The sequence below is a fragment of the Corvus kubaryi genome, unplaced genomic scaffold (assembly GCF_017639235.1).
Source record: "Corvus kubaryi isolate FWS band 111438036 unplaced genomic scaffold, C.kubaryi_AGA036_p1.0 37396, whole genome shotgun sequence".
NCBI lineage: Eukaryota > Metazoa > Chordata > Aves > Passeriformes > Corvidae > Corvus > Corvus kubaryi.
The window spans coordinates 16,126,581-16,145,296 of NW_024581135.1; the positions used below are offsets into that span (position 1 = coordinate 16,126,581).

The 18,716-nt window shown below is 44.2% G+C and overlaps 1 protein-coding gene across 4 annotated transcripts in view; it reads left to right on the plus strand.

Annotated features, from left to right (window-relative positions):
- LOC121670397 (unconventional myosin-X-like) overlaps positions 1–18,716 on the plus strand; it is an 89,733-nt gene that overhangs the window by 47,481 nt on the left and 23,536 nt on the right. For all 4 annotated transcript variants that reach the window (XM_042040541.1, XM_042040540.1, XM_042040542.1 and 1 more), the window contains 7 exons: positions 123–231; positions 924–1,004; positions 1,941–2,065; positions 2,876–2,990; positions 8,694–8,800; positions 13,067–13,372; positions 17,334–17,373. In XM_042040541.1, the coding sequence (XP_041896475.1) occupies positions 123–231; positions 924–1,004; positions 1,941–2,065; positions 2,876–2,990; positions 8,694–8,800; positions 13,067–13,372; positions 17,334–17,373 (883 nt within the window). The remainder of the gene's footprint in view (positions 1–122; positions 232–923; positions 1,005–1,940; positions 2,066–2,875; positions 2,991–8,693; positions 8,801–13,066; positions 13,373–17,333; positions 17,374–18,716) is intronic.

Genomic DNA, 18,716 nt, shown 5'->3' on the forward strand with positions numbered 1-18,716 from the left:
GCACAGCAGGTGTAAGAATGAGGGGTTTCACAATGGGACAGGGCAGTAGCTGACAATGAGAACCATCTTCTCACAGGTGGTAGGTGTCTTGCATCTTCTTTAATTCTTTTCTTTTCCCTTAGGCTGGACTTCATCTATGACCTTTTTGAAAGAGTCTGCAGTCGTTGCAGTGAAGAGACACTGAAGATGGGCACCCAGAGGCGCAGACCGACTGTCAGTTCCCAGTTCAGGGTATGATGTTTTCCAAGAGAGCAGCAGGCTTCTGGGGAGGAGCAGATGGGTAAAGCAAGGCCTGCAGCCAAGAGGAGTCATTCATCCTTGTTTTGTGTCCAGCACTGAAAATGTGCAGGAATGTTGCAGTGCTAAAAAAAGACAGTGCCACTGCCCCAAGGATTTCTGTCTGGTATAAAATGTGAGATAATAAGACTGAGCAGGGTGGCAGAGGAAAAGAATACTTCCCTAAGCATATGAAGTTCTTGAGGTTCTTTGATCTTTCATATTTGTTTGGTGTTTCAGCTAAGTGTATGTGTCCTTTTAGGCCACATTTTTACAGGTATTGTGACAATTCCAATAAAACCTTATTGGGAGAACCTTGCAGGTATGAATCTCACCCACTTAGATTGTCTGCAGACCTTCTGTTCATTTCACTGTTTTGTTTTCCTGTATTTAAAGTTTGAGAGACTTGTAAAATTAACTCACAAATACAGCCCAAAGAACAAAGATGGCCACGTAAACAGTCTTAAGAGCAAAATGTGTGGGTATGTTTTGGACAGGGAGGAATCTCTTGGGTTACTGAAATTTTGGTAGGCAGAGTCAAAGGATATTAGGAATGGGAGGGCTGCATGAAGACCTTATTGCATGAAATGTAGCCCCTTTCCCTTCTGTAGTGACTGATCCTTTGAGTTTCTCTTGCTGCTCTTTAGGATTCTCTCCATTCCCTGATGGCCACGCTTAGTACTTCCAACCCATTTTTCATCCGCTGCATCAAACCAAATACAGAAAAGGTAAGTCTGTTTCCCAGCCACACGTGTGCACGTGACACAGGCCTGCATGAGCACACCCTTGCACAATGCCTAGCAGGTGCCTCAAACTGAGGCTAAGAGCAGTTCCTTCCCACCTTCCCTTTTTCCTTCTAGTTATTTTATAGTTGAGAAAAAACACACCTTCCTCCTGGTAATCAGATGGAAAGACTGCATGCTGAATATGAGATTATGTAGCCATTCCCACCTCTTTCAGTGCTTATGAAGCCTGGAGGATTAACCAGGATTGTGCAGAGTCCAGAGCTGTGGTAGAAGAAGCAATCACTCCTGTTTGTAGTGCCAGTAGAGAAATTTGTTCTGGAATGAAGGGCTTGTGCAGTAGGCAATGTCTCCTGCAGATCTTTGGCTCTGAGGCAGAGGAGGTGGACACATGATGAGCAAGTCACAGTGCTTAGGGAGGACAGGCTGGCTCTCACTTGTATTGTGAGCTGTGGCAGGAGGATATGCTGCTAACTAGATTGGGTGGGGAACTCTGAACTGATCCTTTTCTTTGTTTTGAAACCATGTATGATATGGCAGAGGACAGGCTGCTTAGGGGATTTATGCCAGAAAAGAATTCTGTAGTTTGTCTCCAGTTTAACTGAAAAGAGAGACTGCAAAGAGAACTGAGTCAGGGTTCTGCACTGTGTATGTGTTAAGACATTGTATCTTTGCTTTCCTACCAGAGTCCAACTGTGAGTGCAGTCTGCAAACTATTTTTCCTCTTCCAGAATCAGCTCAACACCCTTTTGTCCCTTATTCGGCACAATGCAGTGTTGCGAGGTTGCTCTCCCCTTGACCCAAATTTCCCCTTTTTTACCTGGCATGCCAAAATATGCAGGGCTCCCTTTCTACAGCAAAACAGATATACAGCCTGTGACTGTCTCACTTACTTGGTTTTGATTCTGGATCATTATTTAGGCACCGAACCTCTTTAATCCAGACGTGGTGCTAAATCAGCTCCGGTACTCAGGGATGCTGGAGACAGTGAAAGTTCGAAGAGCAGGTTTCCCTATACGGCGCCTTTTCCAGGACTTTCTCAGCAGGTAATTGCTGTCATTGTACCATATGCTGGAACAGCCCTGAAGTGTAGAATTCTATATGACTGTTCCCTCTTTAACTGCTTCTTCTGGTATGGATCAGCTGTGGGATGTTTTTCTAACCATGGCCTTAATGCCCATATCATAGACTGATCTGCGAGGCCTTTTGGAGACTTGCCTTTAGGCTAAAAGTCAGAATGGAAAAATAGCCAGATGGTCTTTGGTCTTTTTTTCCTTTTTCTTTATTTTTCTTGGTAGCTTTGCCACAGCTTTGCTACTGTGATGCTGTGAAACCCAGCTGGTCATAATATGTAAAAGGAAAATACCATGCTTAAAACCTTTAGGCAGCTGAAGAGAATTCTAATGGACAGTATAGTTGATGATTAATATCGGAAAGAGTGATTATTTCTTTTAATGAGCCACATCAAAAGGATTTTTTGAAGTTTAAGGCTAGAAGGGACACTGAACATTGCTTCCTTTGTCTCTTGGAGCATTAAATGCCACCCCTATACTGAACAAAATAACTTGTGTCTGATGAAAGCACATGTTTCAGAAAGACAGTTGTTCTTTACCGAAAAATTTTGTTGAGTTTGTATTCTTTTACTGGGATTGCAACAATAATTGCCAGTGTGGTAGGAACAGATAAAGGTTGGGGGATGGAAATTTCCAAATTGGAAGGCAAACATGAAGAAGGAAGGTCCCAGAGGAAGAAGGACTAATGGGAGGAGGATAATTAGAGTTAAAAGATTGGGGAGAGAGAGGGAGGGGGGCTGTTACTGTCATCTGTAATCTGATGAGATTCTGTTTTGTTCTCAGGTACAAGATGCTTGTGAAGGGGCCAAGCCTCTCAGACAACAGCAAAGCTGTATGTGCAGGTTTTCTTCAGACCTATGATAGCAGCAAGAAAGAATGGCAGTTGGGTAAAACCAAGGTACTTCATCAGTGTGGGGAAGGGTATGGCTTCATTCCAGCTGCAAGGGGACGTGACTGCAGCTGGTCAGATGGCAAGGCACTGCAGTCATGATCCTTTAAATACACTGGCCTATGCCACTGACCTGTAGCATCTCAAATATTTCCCATATTATGCACCTAGAGACAGCAGGTTTTTGGATTTTATCTAAATTCCTTCTCATTGACCAAGCCAGATTGATTTTGTTGTGTCTGATCCAATTTGCAGATTCAAGGGGAACAAGCATGGGTCTCATTTTATGTAATTGTAATGTGTGCCATTAACTCTTGCCTCTTGTGCCAGGTATTTCACTCTGCTTGACTAACTGAAATTCTTGCCTGAGGCAGGGAGCTGAAGCTTGATATATATCTAATCTGTGAATAGCTACATCACCAGATGTATGACAGCTTTCTGTTGGGGAAGCTCAGATGATGCTTTTGCAGCTAGCCCAGATGCTGGCATACATTTTCTATGAAAAGGTATCCAAATGCTTCTGCCCACTTGCGTAATTCAGATCTTGCTTCTGTTTTGGTGAATGTTTAACACTTCTCTCTTGCCTGGAATAGTCTGGATTTTCATGTAGCAATAGATGTGAGCATTTTGAGGTATATTGCTGTAGAAATCTGGGAATGTGAAGCTGTCTCTATCACAGCTTTCCACATACTCCAGTAAATTCTTCAAAGAATATTCCAAGATGGATGGTGTCCAGTGCAGGCAGCATTTCTCAATAGTGGGTATGCAGTCCATATCTAGAGCAGATGGTAGTACATCAAAGCAACTTCTTGCATTTTTTTGTCCTTAAGCCTTCAGAAAAGTACTTCAGAATATTTCCAGTGCCACAATGAAACCAGAAGTGATTCTAGTGAACATGCACGTTTAATTTATCCAGGAGATCAGATAATGACATTTGTTGCTTTGAGCAATTATTTCTCAGTAAGTGGATAGACTATAATAGTTATTAGAGCAAGATCTCTCTCTCCTCTTCCTAGAGGACTGGTGGTAGTCCAGTTGATAGTGTGTGCTATGAACTCTGTGTGACAATCAAGGAAACCACTGGCCATTTTTGTGGGAAGGACATGTATTACTCTGGAGTTTGGTTGGTTTTTTTTCCCCATGCCTCCACTGATGTTCCAGAAAGAAGATTTTATCACTTAGCGGTATTTCTGCTCTATGATTAAAGTGTTCCCCATCTTTGATTTTGGAATCTGGAGTCTCCTCAATGGTGCCTGCAAACCAGGAACCATTTTGGTCGTTACTGTCCCTGGATAATCCACATTGCTTGGGTGACTGCCAGTCTCCCAGCATTTTAGTGTTAAAGTCTATGTGGAGAGCACGTGTGTTGCAGAGCTGTCTGGAAAGCTTTAGAAATTGGTGGTTAGAGCTGGTAAACACAGAGTTTGAACTTCCTTCCTAGCATGACAAGAGATGGAAGATTGCTGCAGTACAGCAAGGGTAGCAAGATGGAGGACCAAACTCACATGCACATACTCACCTTTTAGAGTACAAAAGGTTGTAAGCTATATAGCTGGAGTCCAGGGCCTACAGTAGACTAACAACAAGCAGGAAATCCAGGCTGCTTTGAGCTGCTGGAAGCTACAGGTCCCTTTTCTCTTCAGTCCCCATTGTGCATCATGAAGGACTGAGTCCATCTGTCTGTTTTCACTCATTCCTTGACCTGCACAAATTATTTGGAAAAAACCAATATGGGTGGTAATTGTGGCAAAGAAAATGTGTTTGTGTCTTGTCAAAACTCTGGATGTACTCTAATGTATTTATTTTTTAATGACTGTGTCCTGTAAACTAAAACTTGACTGAAGAGCTGTATGTGGCATGTTGGTAAACTGCAATCTCTCTGCTTGGGCCCTGGTCGCTGTGAGTCTGAATATTGTGGAAAGATTGAAATTATTAAGAAAGGCAGTCTTTGTATTCTTTATGCCTGAGAAGGAAAATTCACTGGAGCTGGGAAGCAGTTGAGCCATCTTGTTTGGTTATAGAAGTAACTTTCTATTGGGCATGGTTTGTATTAGAGATGTGTGTCCTGGTAGAGGGGAGCAGTTCTATTTATTGAAGGAATGGATCACTCCAAGGCTGTCCTGGCATGTTCTACACTTGCTGCCATGCTGAATGGCTGGTCAGTCCCTGGCTGCTCCAAGATGCTGTCATTCCAAGGTGTACTACCCTGCCATTTCATTCTTCAGATGAGTCACTTGGCATTCTTTCCCATGGAAAGCCATTTCATTCCTCCCTTGGAGACCACTTTGCAACTCAGCTTTGTGACAGTGCCTCCTGAAAGCCTGTCCCTAGGAAAGCAGATGACAAGGTGAGGCCGTGCAGAGCAGTGGTGCTTCTTGGTAGTACCTTCCCTGCTGCCTGTATCCAGCTGTTGTGCCTTGGTTTTGGATTACAGACTGCTTTGTCTGCATTGATGTTTCAGCTGGTGCTATGTAACACAGGCCTGGAATACTTGGGTTGATGGAGAAAAGAGCCTTAATTTTTCCAGAGGCTTTCAGGTAAGGGTGAAGTGAAGCTACCAGCTAAGGGGAACAGAGCATAGGTCATTTGTCCTGAAGAGGAAGTCCCCTGCATCGCCTTACTGCTAATTTTGCTGCTACAGGTGCAGCTCTGGGTACTCAGGTTGGGATTCCCAGAACTAATCTTGGCTTATGGTGTCAGGAGTAGCTACTGAAAAAGGTGTGACAAGCCCATGGGCATGTAACCTAGGAAGAGTATAAGGGGTGGGTGAAGAGCAAGGCTTATAGAAGGGGGAATACTTCCTGCAAAATGAATGGAAGGATAATTATATCCCTAGCAATTGTTTGAAGGAGGAAGGAAAAGACTCTGTGAATTAGTGCAGGGGATTGTGAAGCTTGGGAAAGGAAATGGAGGAGGAAGGGCAGGATGATCTTTGTGTTTTTCATTAAGAATAGAGCAGCTGCTGTGCTGGCAATTGTCAAATTAATGTTTATAAGAGGTATTAACGCATGCAATACAGGTTTTATCTGGTGGTATGGCAGAGTTGAGGGCAGTGTGATGATGAAAGAGATTGTGCTCAGGTGCCCTTGCCTTCACTGGGGATATCCTGGGATGGAGCAGCAGCTTCCATGACCCTTTCTTCAGTGCACCTGGACCTTCTGCCATACTTGCCCATATTCACAACACAGATTTCCTACACAGTAGCCCTTGCTATTTGAAGGCATTAATTTCCACATTTCAACCTGCTGGTTTGCAGGGCCTGTTTGAAGCAGGAGGTTGCTGTACACTGTTTGGCATCCAGGTCACAGTGACCCACTTCCTGCTTTCCCAGTGTTGTCCCCAAGAATCATATGATCCCACTTATGTACACATGGGTGCCCAAGCAGTTACCTTTGTGTCTGCTGATCTCGGTGAAACCTCACCATGCTCACTGTCACACTGATGGTGCATGCAGGCATTGCACCATGGTGATGCACTGTGGTTTAAAATCTGGCCGGTGTCTAGTATGAGCAGAATACGATAGAAGTAACCTTGTATGTTTTGTTCAATCATTCCTTCCTCAGATGAAAGCTATCTCATGTTTTCAGAAAATGACTGTGAATTATGACAAAGAAACAGCCACTTTCCAGTTTATTTCCACAAGGCATCAAAAATACTTCTGGACTTGAAATAGATGTTACTTTTCCTTGTCATCTACAGGAGTCTAAAAAAACTCCAAACCTTCAAAATGGCAACAGTTTATAATGAGATATTGTTATGTTTTTTGAGATTAACCCCTCACTCTCAAGCATATAATCCTATAGGATTAGGGTTGGGTCACATGGAACTCTGCATGCCCTGAAGTCTTTTCCCCCCCCTTAACTGGCCTGGCTCAGCAAAGACTGTGCTTGCCAGGGAAATACTGGTGGCCTGAGTATTTTTGCAGTTTGATGAAGATAATGGACTGAGACAGTGTTTTGCTGGTTGCATTCTTGAAATGGGTGACTGCTGCTTGGTTCTGGAATGTAATGGAAAGAGCAATCCCTGCCTCAAAGAAATCTTTAAAAGATCGTTGAGTTGACAGAGGGAGTGGATGTACAACTTGAAGGGAAGGATGCCAGCTTCATGGTTGGCAGTACCTTGATAACGAAGCTTCTTTTCAGGCTACCTGTGGTTACTTAGTCATTACAAAACAGCTCATTTCTTAATGGAAACTGCTCCCCAAGAGAAATTCAAGTCCAGGAAAGCCACTGGCTATGGGTAGCAAGTCAGGGAGAGGTGTCAGTACACAATGGTCATTGCAGGGGGAAGGAAGAGCCTTAAGGGATGAGGCTGAAAGCAGTGATGGAGGGGAAGGTATAGAGAGACATAAAGGGGAGATAAGTGGGAAAGAGGAGAATTTGTGCAGGACACTGGACTAAATAACTGTTCAAACCTCTGGCCTCTCAGCACAACCACATGGATCCAGTACATTTATAAGGAGTTTTTAATGATTAATGTGGTCCTGAATTCTGCAGATTGATGAATATCAGCTCACAGCTTGTGTACACGGCAGTGCTTTAACAAGGGGGGCTGCACTTCCCTAGTGCAGCCCATTCTGTGCTGGCCCTGGCAGGGATTTATCCAGTGCCAGGCAGCAGGTCACACGAGCATGGCCATATGGCACTTGCTGCTGTGACTGCAGCTTGTATGGACATATCTTACCAGCTTGTTCTAGTCTGGATACTGCCAGCAGTGTACCCACGGTGTCGTGGAGCTCCATGCAGGCTGCAGTCCATCTCAGAAAGCAGTGCATTTATTTCAGGAATTTGTGCTGAACCCTGTGCTAACCTAATGCAAAGCAGCTGATCTAACATGGCTCAGATATGTCAGCACAATTCCTGTAAACATGGCCTTATCTTGCTTGTATCTCAGTTCTTTTGTCTTTGACATGGCACCTTCATTCTTCACAAGCATTTAGCACCGAGCAGAGGTTGTAAATACAGGTGGTGAAAGATGCCTGAGAATTAAAATACTAGACACTGAAGTGCAACCAGTAATACTTGGAGAGTTCTGTCCTCAGAGCTTAGCTGCCCCTAGTACATGCTGCACTGTTGAACCTCTTCAGCAAGGAAGCATCCCCACCCCAGAGCTTCTGGAGGTCGGTGGAGGGCTTCAGCAGGGGTAGACTGAGTACGCGCGGCTTTGTGCCTCGACTGGGCTTTTGGCTTTCCACCTGTCTTCCATTATTAAGACTGCTGTTAAGGTTACTTCCTGGACTCTAGAAATCTAAAAGTTCCTCCCTTTTCTTGAAATGCGGAGGAGTTTCTTTGCAAAATATTTAATCACCCAAGTAGGTCCCAGTGCCTGCTGCAGGGAGGTACCGGATTGTGCCGGGAAAGCTGTCAGCTGGGAAAGAGTTAATCACAGGCGCAAGCTCGGGCTCTCCTCCTCCCTCCTCTTTCCCTCCTTCCTCTGCTCCCTCCCTCCCTCTTTTAAGTCTTGACCACAGAGTGAGGGAGGCGGGGGTTGGGCTCGGAGTTTGGCTCACGCCGCTGTAAAACTTTTCCCGGCGCTCGGAGTGCGGGCGCCGCGGGGCAGCGCCGGGGCAGGCGCGGGGGCGGCGGCAGCGCAGCCGCCCGGGCACGGAGCGCTCTCCGCGCCGCTCACCCGGGGATGAAACCGCCCGGCTCTCCCGGGGACTGACTTCTTTCCTCTCTTTGTGTTTACTGAAACTCCTCCCCGTGGCGTCAGGTTTTCCTGAAGGAAGCTCTTGAGCAGAAGCTGGAGAAGGATCGGGAAGAGGAGTTGAGGAAAGCAGCTATAGTCATCCGGGCCCACGTCTTGGGCTACATGGCAAGGTCAGTGCTGGGCTCTGCCCCACCATCCCTGTGCTTGCGTGCCTGGGTTGCCCTGACCCCCTGCTTTGCTCTCTAGTCCCCTAGCATCCGTCCCGTCTTCCCCTCCGGAATTCTAAGGGAGAGTTGCAAAATCTGCCCTCCCTGCCAGCATCAGCTCTGCTGAAACCTTCCTGCACCTTTGGCACCTCTCTTTCAGTTATGTGCACGTTTGCACCCTCCTTCAACGCTGCTCAGCAGGCTTCCCGGGAACTTCTGTACCCATTGCTTGCCTCTGATGACACCTTTTCCTTGCCTTCAGGGCTCTCCTGGCTGGGCCCCACCTACGCTTTGGGTCCCCTCCTTTTCCTTGTGCCTGTCAACTCTGTTTTCTGCTCCCCCTGCCAATCGCTTCTTCCTCACTTGCAGTTCTGCCTTTGCTTACCCTTTTTCCTCGCCCTGCCTGTTTGCCTCGTGACCTCCCTCTCCTTTTAATTAACTCTTCAGAATTGGTTTTTGGCCAACTCCGCAACAGTAATCTCCTCTTGCCTCTCCCTTTTGCACCTGACCAGAGAAGGTTTGGGAGAACCAACTGCAGACAAACAGCCCCTCCTCTGCCCCTCGAAGTCAGTGCAACAGCTGACTCCTTAATGGCTGTGGTATGCACACTTAATCCCAGTAAGATGCTCTTTCCTGGCTGGTCTTTGCTCCAGACACCTGTCAGTCAGGGCTGTGAGGAGGTGAAATCCCTGGCCAGCAGAGCTGTTTCAGCAGGCACTCTTCTTAGAGCTCCAGTTACACCAGGTACCTCATTTTGCATTGGGAAATGTGTGCAAGGGTTGTACCCTGCCTTGCCAGTGTGGAATATCAGCAAAATACCCATTTGGTCTCTGGGGCTTTTGTTCATTTATTTATTTCCCTCTAGGAAGACAAATGAGCTCGCTCTATTGTTTGTACATGAGATTCCAAGTTCTTTGTGTCAGGGCCACAGCTCCCTCTTATTTTGTGTCTAGCATTTGGAGAGAGGGGTAGGGATAGCACAGGAAAATTGATTTTCTGGGAAACATCACTTCAGGCATACTGGATTACTGATTTTCTGAGTTCCTGGTAAGGAAGCTACTGCCCTACCAGGCTGTGATGGAGACAGTGTGGCAGCAGTGTTCCACTTAGTTAGAAATCTTGTGGTCCTTCAGCCTCCACTCTTCTGAATTCCCCATCCCACATGTTGCTGTTATGCGTCTCATCCTTAAGGACAAGCTGTGCTTCTGCAGCCAGAGTGTAAATCTTCACAAGCAGCTGGAGGTAACTGAACTTCACAGGGGAGGAGAGCAGGGAGTAAAGAAGAGCTGGAGAGGGGGTCTGGAAAACTTTCAGTGAAGTTTCCAGTTGCACTGCTCCTGTACTGAAAAAAGTCCAGCAGGAGGGAGTTCATCTGGGCAAGTACTGAATGGTCTGTGCAGAGTTGGGCAGGAATACCAGTATGTGCTGCCTTAAGCTTGATACCATTTCTGTTAGTTTTGCAAGTATAAGTGTATTTAAATTCATTTGGTTTCATGCAAAGTGGACTGGCAAAAGAAGGATTTTACTGGTTCCTTCCCCTTTGTGAACTTGTTCTGTGAGCCTGGAGAACCAGATTTTCTTTGCTCTCATTCCCTGCAGCCTATGCAGCCTAGCATCTCTGATCACTAAAATGTGAGACAAGAAAATCAAGCCTATTGAAATGACCCCTTTCCTATGTAGCTAATCTGTGGAGCTCTGAGATGCAGGTAACAGCTTCATCAGCTAAAAACCACATAGTGCAGGATTCATGTACGAATTTGGCTGTGTCCCTGGTTTCTGCAGGGACTGTATTGCTCACAGGAAGAAGACAGTAGCAGATTGCTCCATAACCCTGTGTTCTCTAGTCCTTGGAGGCATACAGCTCATTGACAGAATAATTAACTAAATTTCAAATATAGCACTGGAGCCTTGCAGCCAGCCTGCCACCTCTGGTGTGATTCATGGTCAGGGTGTCTCCCAACCCCTTCACTTGGTCTGCAGGTTGAACTTCTTTGGCCAGTGCAGAAGGGTGAGTGGAAGCTTGAACAAGGGGAATGAAATTCGCGGCCTGTGAGCAGCAATTCCAGCTGAAGGGCATCTGCAAGCTTGGCTGTGGTCATGAGGAGTGAGGGGACACTTCAGCCTGGCAGATTAGCAGGCAGAGCTGGCCTGTAGCTGGGCAGGGCTTGGCACATGTTGCACTTGAGAGAGTTTCTAGCAGATGCATTTTGTAAAAGTCAGAGTAGCCTTTTTGATGCACTTATGCATTGGCAGAGAGTGCATGTGCAGCTGTTCACACCCCATGTGCAGGACACAGGGCGGACAGAGGGAGTGGGGATGAGGGTACTGCAGCCCAGGAATAATTAACCTAAAACCTCCGACTTCTTACCACCTCTTGCCTTTCCTCTTTTCTCTGTGCTTCCTCCCTTTGACTTAATACTTACGGAAAAGAGCATGACCTCTGCACACTACTGCTATTACCATCCCTCTCCTGATTTTCTTGACTGGGCTGATGTATCTGGCATGCAGGGAGGTGGCAAGCTGTCAGCATAGGTCCCTGTTGCTGTTTGAAGGGAATTTCATTGCCAGGACAGGGATTTTAAGGTGTATCTTTTCCTCAGGGTGTTGCAGAAAGTCTGTGGGAAGTGTATGTGCGAGTACCATGCTATTTCCAGTGTGCTTTCTAGCACTGTAAGACCTCAAGGATTACTGTAGCCTGCTGGCCCAAGATCCTATGTAACAGCCCCATAGAATTTCTCTCTTCACATTCTGGTTTGGATTAAAGAAGGTTTTGATTTGACTAGTACCAGTGGTTGTTTCCCTACAGCAAGATATTAAGGTGTCTAAGTATATTAAATTACTTTTAAAAATGTCTGTTTATTTTCAGCCTTAATAGATGTCAGCTTCAGGTTGGTTAAATCTTACGGGCCCTGTTGGAAAAATAGAAATGTGGATACTTGAACTGGCATCAAGCCTTTCCTTAGCCTTTTCTGTTTCTTAAGGTCCTGCATGCAGCAATTGCTCTCGTTCTTTAAGCCTGAATTTCTGATTCCAGTCCTGCTTCCTCAGAAATCACTCGAGACTCTAACAATGTTCTTGAAATGGGGGTGCTAACACAGAACACAGGATAAAAGCAGTATTCTATGCAACAGTATTTCTGCTTACAAGTATAAGAATCCCAGTAGTATTTTTTCTATAGCACTGTGGTGGGAGTTTGCCTTTGTGTGATGATCTGGGGCCCAAAAATCTATTTTTGCCTTCTGCTTCCTAGCATCGTCCCACATCAGGTGTGTTTGGCCTTTGATTCTTCAATACAAGACCTTATGATTGGCTTTTTTGGATTGTTTAATGTTTGCTTGAATCTAGCTTACAAATAGATCCAGATTACTGTGTAATGGTAACTCTTGTTATTTGCCCAGTTTGTGTATCATGGACAAACTTCTACCAGAAACTTTATTCATGTCCTTGATAAAAGTAGTCTGTAATGCAGAGGCAAAACCTGACTTTTCTACAACTTTACTAGACTACAAAAATACTGAATGATGATTCTTGTGTTTGGGGGCCCTATCATGTTCTTAAAGTCCTGTATAGTTGATTTTGATATCACTGGTGATCCTCATGGGTCCCTTGCAACTCAAGATATTCTATGATTCTTGTTTAAGCAAAATGTTGTGCAATAGAAGTATTTGTTTCTGTGAACCTGTTACAATGTTTGATTCAGCCATCAATATTGTAGTATCAGTGTGTTTTCTCCCAGACAGTACAAAATGAATGTGACCAAATCTATGTGACCAAAGCTGTTTTTGCTTTTCTCGGAGTAATTTGCTTTTGACCACTTAAGAGATGGAGCAATATTTGTTCTCCTACAGTAACGCCATTTGTATGTTTCTATTCTAATAAATCCATACTGAACGATTATGCTCACTGCGCAGTGAATGTGTTTATGTGCAATGCAAAGAGACTTTGGGCCAGAGGATCTTCCCTTTCCATCTACCACATATCTCTCCCTCATCCTCTGAGAGTCTTTACAAAAGTAGGTGCCCATTGAAACAACCTAGTGGTAGATTTAGGAGGGAGGACAGTGAGGTGAATATGATTTAGAGGTAGTGGCAGGAGAGGAACAGAAATGTCACTTCTGAAGTCTGTTTTTCCAAAAGGACTTTTCTGTGGATGTGGTCAGTATGCAAGGGCATGAGAAATGCAGAGCGCGTATGACTTCGTGGCGCATTAAGTGTCTGGTTCTGTTTGTAGGAAGAAGTATCAGAAGGTGCTATCCAGTGTTGTTATAATCCAAAAGAACTACCGAGCATACTTCTGGAAGAAGAGCCTGCTGCGCCTGAAGGCCTCTGCGGTGACCCTGCAGAAGCACTGGCGTGGCCGCCTGGCTCGCAGCCTCTACCAGCACCTGCTGCAGCAGGAACTCCGGCGGAAGCAGGAAGCGGAGGAGAGAAGGAGGCAGGAGGAGGAAGAACAGATCAGAAGAGAGGAAGAGGAAAGACAATGGCAAGAAGAGGAGGAGCGTAGGAGGAAACAGGAAGAGGAAGAGGTGAAGGAAAGGTACAAGATGGTATCTTGCGCTCTGTCTTGGTTGAAGACAATTTAAAGTGTAGCATTCTCAAATGAGTTTTCCCCCTTTGTTTTAACCAATCCCTTTCCACCGATAAGGAATGAATACAACTAGCTGTAAGTGAAAAAATTAAGTTTACTAACAAGTGAAACTGTAACAGGCAAAAAACAACAGTAAATAATCACTAGATACAAAACTTCTAAATCTCACAAACACCCTGAGAAAAAAGAGAAACCCAGAATGGTGGAAATACCCCTTTCCATGATGGCACCCGCCACGGGCGATGGTGCGTAGGGAGTCAAAGGGCAAATGGTGTCAGACCTTCCCCCTGACCACGGCAGCCTTTGCGGGTGACCGCGCGGTCTGGAGACAAAGGGGAAGGATGGCAGGAAACCCTGGTGGGAATGAAGGAGCTTACCCAGCAGTTCTAGTGGCAAATGAGAAGTGATGGTGTGTGTGGGGTCAGCGCTGCCGCTCGCTGCGCCCACTGGACTCTGCTGGTTTATTATTATATAAATTTCAACATGCAATTGTGTGATATTTCGCTTGTCAGAAGTAGTTGGTTACGTTTCTTCTAGGCTTTTGTTACATACTTTCCCAAAGGTGGATCTCAGCAGACTGAGTGGCAAGCATCAGAAAATTCTAAGCTTAGAAGCACTCACCTTGAGTCCTGTGTGCAGTTTTGGGCACCACAATATAAAAAACACATTAAGCTATTAGAGAGTGTCCAAAGGAGAGCAATGAGGATGGTGAAGAGTCTGAAGGGGAAGCCATACGAGGAGTGGCTGAGGTCACTTGATCTGTTCAGCCTGGAGAAGAGGAGACTGGGTCTTCAACATCCTCACAAGGGGAAGAGGAGCAGTAGGCTTTAATGTCTTCACTCATGCCCAGTGACAGGGCTCAAGGAAATGGCAGGAAGCTGAGTCAGGAGAGGTTTAGGTTGGATATCAGGAGAAGGTTTTTCACCCAGAGGGTTGTTGGCACTGGAACAGACTTCCCAAGGAAGTGGTCACAGCACCAAGCCTGACAGAGTTCAGGAAGCATTTGGACAATGCTTTTGGGCACATGGTGTGACTCTTGGGGTGTCCTGCACAGGGCCAGGAGTTGGACTCGATGATCCTGATGGATCCCTTCCAACTCAGCATTTGATTCTGTAATAAAAGGAAGGACCTGTCTAGTTTGTTGGTTGTAGATTGGTTTTGCCCTTTAGTTCCCAGACCATGAGAGATGTGTTCCACCCAGCATCATCGCAGAGAAGTGTCGGTGTTTCTAGGAATCAGGCAAACTCATTTTATTTTCATTTTCTAATTAATGTTAAATGGCATGTGAGTGAGTAGCCAGAACGGTACTAGTGGACCAACTTGGCTAACTTCTGAACATCCATTTGACCTAAAAAATGAGGTGGAAGTCCACAGAAATTGCAAATCAGCTAATCTACTGAGAACAAGCAAAAAAACCCCAACACAAGTGTAGAGACAAAATCAGAAGGACCTAGGTACAATTTGAACTGAACTGAAACTGAACTGAAAAGTTGGCATGTAGTTATTGTGCATACACTGGTAGCAAAGGGGAGACATGGAACAATTTGGTCTAACATTCAACAGGAAGAAAAATAATAATGTTGAGAAAACTGAGGTATTTGATGCTATTTTTATCTTCCCCAAAAGCTTAACTGTTGGACACTAAATATGATTAGGAAGGATGTACAAGAATTCAGAACATGTAATGGAAATAAAAGTTTAGAAAATGCTCAGATAAATCAAATTACAAATTATAAAGAAGGTATTGGGACTCGGTGAAAATAATGTTTGGGTCCTTCAAGAACTAGCAAAAGAAGTTTAAAACAGCTATTCTCTTTTCTTCTCCTTTGTGGATAGTAATGGAGTTTCCATAAAAATGGAGAATACCAAACAATAATGATACCTTTTAAAATGGGAAAAGGAAAAATGAGAGAACTGTGGACCAGTCAGCCTAACATCAATTTCAGGAACATACTGAAACAAATAATCAAGCAGTTGTAAATGCTTGATAAAGAAATCAAGCCAGTGTGGATTTCTGAAAAGCAAACAGTATTAAAATTACCTGTTTCCTTCTGTGGTAGCTTATGGCATGTCTTGTGGACAGGGAAAACCCATGGAGGATAGGAAACTTGACTTTGGGTTGGTAAAAGGTAGGTAAGGGTTTTGATATGTTGTGGCAGTATTCTAAGATGCTAAAAGAAATTTGCTTTGGAAAAAAGTACCTGAAGCAGGATTAGGATTTGTGTTTTTACTGCATTTTAATTAATAAACAATAGTAGCTTTTTGTTAAATAGAAGAGAACTCTTGAATGGGATTCTTCCATGATATGTGCTGGATATGGTACTTGTGCAATGTTTTCATAAGAATTTGGATGAGGAAATATGAATATCCTTATTAAATTTGCAGATAAAACCATCTGCTGAGGGGCTGTAGGCATATAGCCTAGGATTACAGTTCAGATAATTTTGGCAAGTTAAAAGAAAGGATCTGAAAAACAGGGTAAGTTTTGTAACAGACATACGCAGATTTAGTTAGGAATAATCAAGGAGCAGAGGAGGAATGTGTACTTCAGCAGCAGGAGCAAGGTCTGGAGGCTAAGTTGAGCATGTCACCAGTGTCATGCTGTGTGAGAGGAGAAAGCAAATGTTCTCTGTCAACCAGATTGTTTCTGTAAGATGTGCTGATACTTCTGTACCAGTTGACACTTGTAAGACTTCATTTGGAGTACTGTCCCTAGTTTTGGGTATCACATTTCAGGAAGAGTGTAGATCAGTTGATGATGACTAGAAAGCAGCAAGAAATACCAAAGGTTTAAAAACTGTGTGGAACAGTTGCAGGAATTAGTATGTAGATTATAGGTGGTATTCCTAATTTGTTTTAAAATGGTTGTGCTTTTGAGCCCTCTTATCGTTTAAGGCAATTGTTTAACTCCTGATGACTGCTAGGGATCTTTCAGTAGAGTTGGAACCATCTGGATCTCAGTTATGTCAGCTTTCCTTTACAAATATTTCCTGGATTTTTTTAAGAGAGTGAGCACAAGAGTGAGAGCTTTAAGGACTCTGTGACTTGCAGCTGCAGTTTGGAATTTGGCTGGGAAAATCTGCAAGGCCTGGGAAATAAATATCATTGCCCTCCTGTTCTCCCTGGGGTTGAGTTATGGATTTGAAAGTTACCACTGGCAGTGGTAGCTTTCCTCCATCCAGCAGCATCCTATTCCTGTTCCTGCTCCCTAAGCATGACCCTGGCATTTGTCTGTCTGCTGGTTCAGTTGCTTGTAGCATTCTCACTCTGGAGAAACTGGCCACAGTGACAGCTTTCTTTGGAGTACAGCCTTTTTGATGTAGGTGGAGATTCCACACCATGGGGTAGTTTTTCTCCTCTGCTCATATTTATGAACAAACTCTGACTCTTACAGTCTCCACTAATAAACTGGGTTTTGCATGCCCCTGAGAAGTTATGCCAGTTGGGGCTTTAATACAGTAAAAGCGAAACAAAACACAAATCCAGTGCTGGTATTGCAATAATTCTGTTTAAAAAAACCACAGTTTCCTGATATCTGTCAATTACACACGTACAACCTTAATATTCACAGACTTAAGAGTACTTAAGAAGATTCTGTTTACATTTATCATGAGTCTGATTTGTCTTTCTGTCACTGTTTCCAATGTCCTTCCTGGTGTGTTCCAACTAATCCAATTTTCTAATTGATCTGAAAGTTAAGTGCATGGGGAAAATCTGTTACATCCACAAAGGTCATGCCAACCACAGAGAATTGGATTTTTACTAAATTGCAAAAGCTTTTAAATCAGTCTTACAGTAAGTACCTCATTTTAACCTTATTCATGGAAGGATGATGTGTCCATGTAATTCTGAAAACTTCACATAGGAGAGCTAGGTCCGTCTCTGACTGTCATGTCTTTCTTTTTGACAGAGAAAAGGAGCAACTGAATGCACTACTGCAGGTGGCCCAGGTACGTTCAGCAGTTACTCTTTTCACATGTTTTCTTGTGAGTGTCTGTGAAGAGTCCTCCATTGCCTCCACTTTGTCTGGATACTGATACTGTTATTGTGGCAACACTGTTTAGAAAATGGGCTTTGTCCACTCAAAACCTGCCGGCGTTTGGCTTTGGCAGAGGTGCACAGAGTTAACAATGTAGGGCTTTTCTCAGGGCTCTTGTATGAGCTTGCATAGGTTCTATTTGAAAATTTCCGTATTGAACACGCAGCATCCTCTTTTTATCTCTACTGCTTGAGCTTGTTAGATAACCTTGTGATGTGCTACATTGTGATGCAGTCTGTTCTGCTGGATTGTTGCCTCTTAACAGCCAAAATAAGAGTGCAGCCAACTGCTGCCATGGCTAAAATAAACCCCTTGTAGCTGATCTAATTGTTGGTACTTGACATACCGAAGAGCAGACCACCTACCCTGAGGTGTGTGAAAATAGCTGTGTATGCCATTGGTTTTCTTCCCATACCACTTGTTCCCCAGTTTCAGACCATCTTTGTTCAGGAGAGATGACAGATTAGAGCGCAGAAATGTATTCATCAACATGTGAGAGTCAGGTAGAGAACAAGGAACAAGATAACTAAAGAAAACAAGGATTAAGGCTTAAACAGGCCAATATATTGACTGCATTGTCATAAGTCCTATCAGGAAGTACATTAAATCCTATTGGAATTTATTTTTGCTTTTTCTCATGTGTGCATCTTTCCTCTCATGTATGTTTTCAACGTCCTCTGTGGAGGAGAGGGTGGCTTTATCTTACAGTTAAACATCAGTGAAAGTTAACCAGTATCTTCCATCTTCTAGTTATCACATGTCAGCGAGAAATCAGTGTGGAGAATAGAGTAAGACAGAGTCTTCAGCAGTCAGCTGTCAGCCATCTAGTGATCCTAAAGAATGCCAAGAAATTCTGGGTGGAGTTTTGTTGGGCTGTGGTTTAAGTGGATGCAGTCCTGCTTCCTGCACATCTCCCTTCCAGCCCCAGATTCTGATGGTCAGATGCCCATTTCAGGAAACAATGGAATTTCCAGAGCTCTTAATGAATTTCTGGGAAATCTTCAGCTCTTAAGCAGTCTGTGCATATATGTATTCATATATAGTTGCTTTCTCCTATATGTGTGCGAGTTTAAAAAGAGAGAATGGACTTTTGGGCTGCTTTTATCCAAATTGCAGTGTACAGTGACCAACAGATAGAGAGGCTCTTCTAAAAATTCACTGAACCCAGTGAGCTTCTTTTTATGATTCATAAAGGAGGCAGATTTCTGGGAAAAAGGACATACCTGAAGGTCCAGTAGTTCTGCCTTCAGCTTT